The sequence below is a fragment of the Salmo salar genome, chromosome 18 (assembly GCF_965601325.2).
Source record: "Salmo salar chromosome 18, fSalSal1, whole genome shotgun sequence".
Lineage (NCBI taxonomy): Eukaryota > Metazoa > Chordata > Actinopteri > Salmoniformes > Salmonidae > Salmo > Salmo salar.
Window position 1 is genome coordinate 19,512,639 of NC_138308.1, and position 3,631 is coordinate 19,516,269.

General features: G+C 39.5%; 1 protein-coding gene across 1 annotated transcript; it reads left to right on the forward strand.

The window, feature by feature from the left end:
• The first annotated feature begins 964 nt into the window (after positions 1–964).
• otor (otoraplin) lies at positions 965–2,447 on the forward strand. The gene is given in 4 exon segments (NM_001140604.2): positions 965–1,147; positions 1,397–1,536; positions 1,960–2,076; positions 2,247–2,447. Coding segments are annotated over 4 exon segments (408 nt in total). The 5' UTR covers positions 965–1,020; the 3' UTR covers positions 2,271–2,447.
• The last annotated feature ends 1,184 nt before the right edge of the window (positions 2,448–3,631 follow it).

Sequence of the window (3,631 nt, forward strand, 5' to 3'; positions counted from 1 at the left end):
CACTAGTAATTACTAGTTGGAGGGGCGTTCAAGTTCATTTTCCCCAGTCGTATGCTGGTATTTAAGAATTGACCAGTTTTTATAACGCATGATCAATCCAGTTTTACTGACACATTTACATTTTTTTACATTTTAGTCATTTAGCAGATGCTCTTCTCCAGAGCGTCTGCTCTGGATAAGAGCGTTTCCAGCTACCATGTAGGTACAATTTGAAGACAGGGCCCATCTTTTGTAGGCTCCTGCTGGGATATCAAGGTGTAGTCTGCAAAACGACAAACCTGTTAGCCTAAATGGAACTAGTGGAAATGAAGGGCAGAAAGAATATATTCCCTAAATGCAGTGATGTCCTGAATTACATTTTTTATTTAACCAGGCAAGTCAGTTAAGAACAAGTTCTTATTTATAATGACAGCCTACACCAGCCAAAACCAAACAATGCTGTGCCCATTGTGCACCACCCTATGGGACTCCCAGCCTGGAATCAAACCAGGGTCTGTAGTGATGCCTCTAGCACTGAGATGCAGTGCCTTAGACCGCTGTGCCACTTGGGAGCCACTGAACACCCTCGGATTTAGAGGAGGAACAGAATGCGGAGAAGGAGGATTCACAGATATTATCTGTTTCTGATGGAACTCTGGAGAAATCAAGTGGATGTGGTTGAATCATACTCAAATCTCAAATGTCCTATAAAGCACTAAGGATATACGTGTTGAGGCAGCTGCATGTTGCCAAACAAAAAAAGAACAAACAAGAAAACATACAAATATCCATGTCTGTTTTTGATAAGAGCTCACTGCAGGGCTTTTGTTTTCCCCATTAAACTTGCAGACCACTTTTTTTCTTTTTCTTTTAGGAATGTGGAATGTGGAGCCAGTCAAATCTGATTGGTCAGAATGCCTGTGATGAAAGGGTTCTGCCCATCCAGACATAGGAGAAGAAGTGTGTGGAAGTTTACAGTAGAGTTATTTCACACTCACTCACACACATACAGCACACTCACTTTCTCACACAGTCTTCAGGATGAACCATCCACTGCATTTCGCTCTCCTGCTCCTCTCTTTGGGATTTCTGTACCAGACCACCACCAGTGCTGTTCTTATGGACAAACTGGCAAACAGCAAAATCTGTGCAGATGAGGAGTGCTCATGTGAGTACAGTAGATTTTATGCACCTTACTGATCAGAAGACCATTGTTGGAGAGTATGGATTTGTGTTCTCTATTCAGACATTCTGGATTTTTTGAGGGGTGTGACAATACCATGCACCCATCAGTCAATCCAGTCAATACTGGCTTTATATGTGATTTGACAAAAGAGTGCACAGTCAATGTTTTTTCTTATTTTATGTACTGTAGGTAATTTGCTTTCATGTTGTTTTTGTTGTTGTTCCCTCTCAGATGCTCTCTCTATGGCTGTGGCTCTGGATGACTTCACCGCTCCTGACTGCAGATTCATCAACATCAAGAAGGACCAGATGATCTATGTGTACTCCAAACTCACACCAGAGGAGGGCACTGGAGTCTTCTGGTCTGGAAGTGTATGTTCTGTGATGACTGGTTTGTTTCCAGAGTTACAGGAACATTTTCATCACTATTCAAAATATGTTTTTAGAAAATGGTCCATCCGAACCGTTTTTGTCAATTCATGTTGAAATGTAAAGACCCTGGTGAAATTATTCCACATGATCAATGTACCAATCAAATCAGGTGATTCTGTGCTCCATCTTGTTGGTAGTGCAGTGCATACCTTTTGAGGTGCATTTTGCTGTGCCTGTCACATTGTTTAATCATTTTGAGTTGTGGAATGTGTGAGATTTGGGCAGAATCTCACAGATATATGACTCGATCACACAAATGCATCTATTCTACTCTTCCTAAACCTGCCCGCTAGATATGATTGTTTCTGTCATGGTGAAACACCTGAGCACATCTATCTAGCACCATGTTCCTCTCTCTGGCAGGTTTACAGTGAGCGTTATGTGGACCAGATGGGCATCCTCGGCTACTTCCCCAGCAACCTGGTGAAGGAGACTACCAAGTTTAAGAAGGATACTGATACTGTGGAGATCCCTACGGCCGTGAGTATTACCTCAACTTCCACGCATTCAACACTATAGCTACCAACAACATGTTGTTTGTCTCCATTCATTCTCACTCAGTAGCTACATTCTCACAGGTAATCAACAGATCCTGAAGTATTACTTATTGTTGTAGTTTTGATCATTGTTACATTTGTTCTCTCTTGCAGGACGTTGACTTCTACTGTTTTTGAATCTCTGGATGATGTAGGTCTCTTTATTGATAAACTCTTTTGCTTTTTTCTGAGAATTACAAAGGAAATATGCGGAAGTAGAGATCCTTGTGATCTGCGGAGCAAGGTTTTTATTATTTCAAAGACTTTTCTTGTATTTTGATATAGAAAATGTTTCAATAAAACCCCTTTCATCCCAATGTTTGTACTGTACATGTTGTATCTTCTGAAATCAGGGATCAAATTATCACTAATATGACTAAAACGAATTTTCTAAGCTTACTGTAGGCTGGCTCTATTAAACTTGTTGGAGTTTGGCTGAGTGGAAATTCTATGTTTCCAAGTACCCAAACATACAACAATATCACAGTGAGGGTAGGATACTGCTGCTGTGTGTTGGAAAGCCTCCTGTATATTTTGGATGTTTTTAGATCCTTGGTAAACAGGATCTCAGAGTAAGCCTGCCAGGGTTATGGGAGTTACCTTGTTTCATAGAATTAGGTGTTATGAGAAGCACCGCTGAAAACATTCTGATAAAATGTTAGTGGAAGGTTATATCAATTTGATATGCTTGGAAACAGAGGAAGGAGAAAGCGTGTCATTGATTTTGCAGTTGATGAGGCAAAACCTCATCATCTGGCTGGGTATGACACATTTAATAGAAACAACCTAATGACTTGATATTAGGTTATAGAGTAGTAAATACCTCTAGAAGAAATATTATGTGAAGATTTGTCAAGAAGATATTTTACAGATAAGCAGTGGAAATAGAAAGATGAGGGTTTTTGGGCCGTGTGGAGCGTGAACACCAGACAAGTTGTGTATTTATCTGTGGTGATGGAATTTCTCTGGGGATGCATCCTGGTCTGTGGATGTTGAATGGCTGAAAATTGAAGTTAATTATGTTTAAGAGCACATTCTCTTCCTCCTGCTGTAGTGGTATTAATGATATTACCTAATTTAATTTGTTATCCTGAATGAAGCTTTTTGTAGCAGTGTCAAATCTGCATTTACGTAATCAAGCAAAGGTCGTCATAACCCAGAAAAAAGTAAGCATACTGTGTTTTACACACAATATTTGAGTGTCACAGTGGGAAAATGAATAGGTCACTTTAAAATATAGTAAATCTTATTTGTTTCCTCTTCCTTGCCTCTTTCATAAACATTTGCATATTTGCATATATTTTATTAACACCATGAGAAAGGTAAACACGAAAACCAATTTTCCCAGTATACCCTTACAATGAGGCTAATTCAAAATGTGGTTGCATAGTCTTGTCTCTCGCTCTCTGTCACATGCAAGCATGTGCCTACAGTGCATTCAGAAAGTATTAAGACACTGACTTTTTCCACATTTTGTTATGTTACAGCCTTATTCTAAA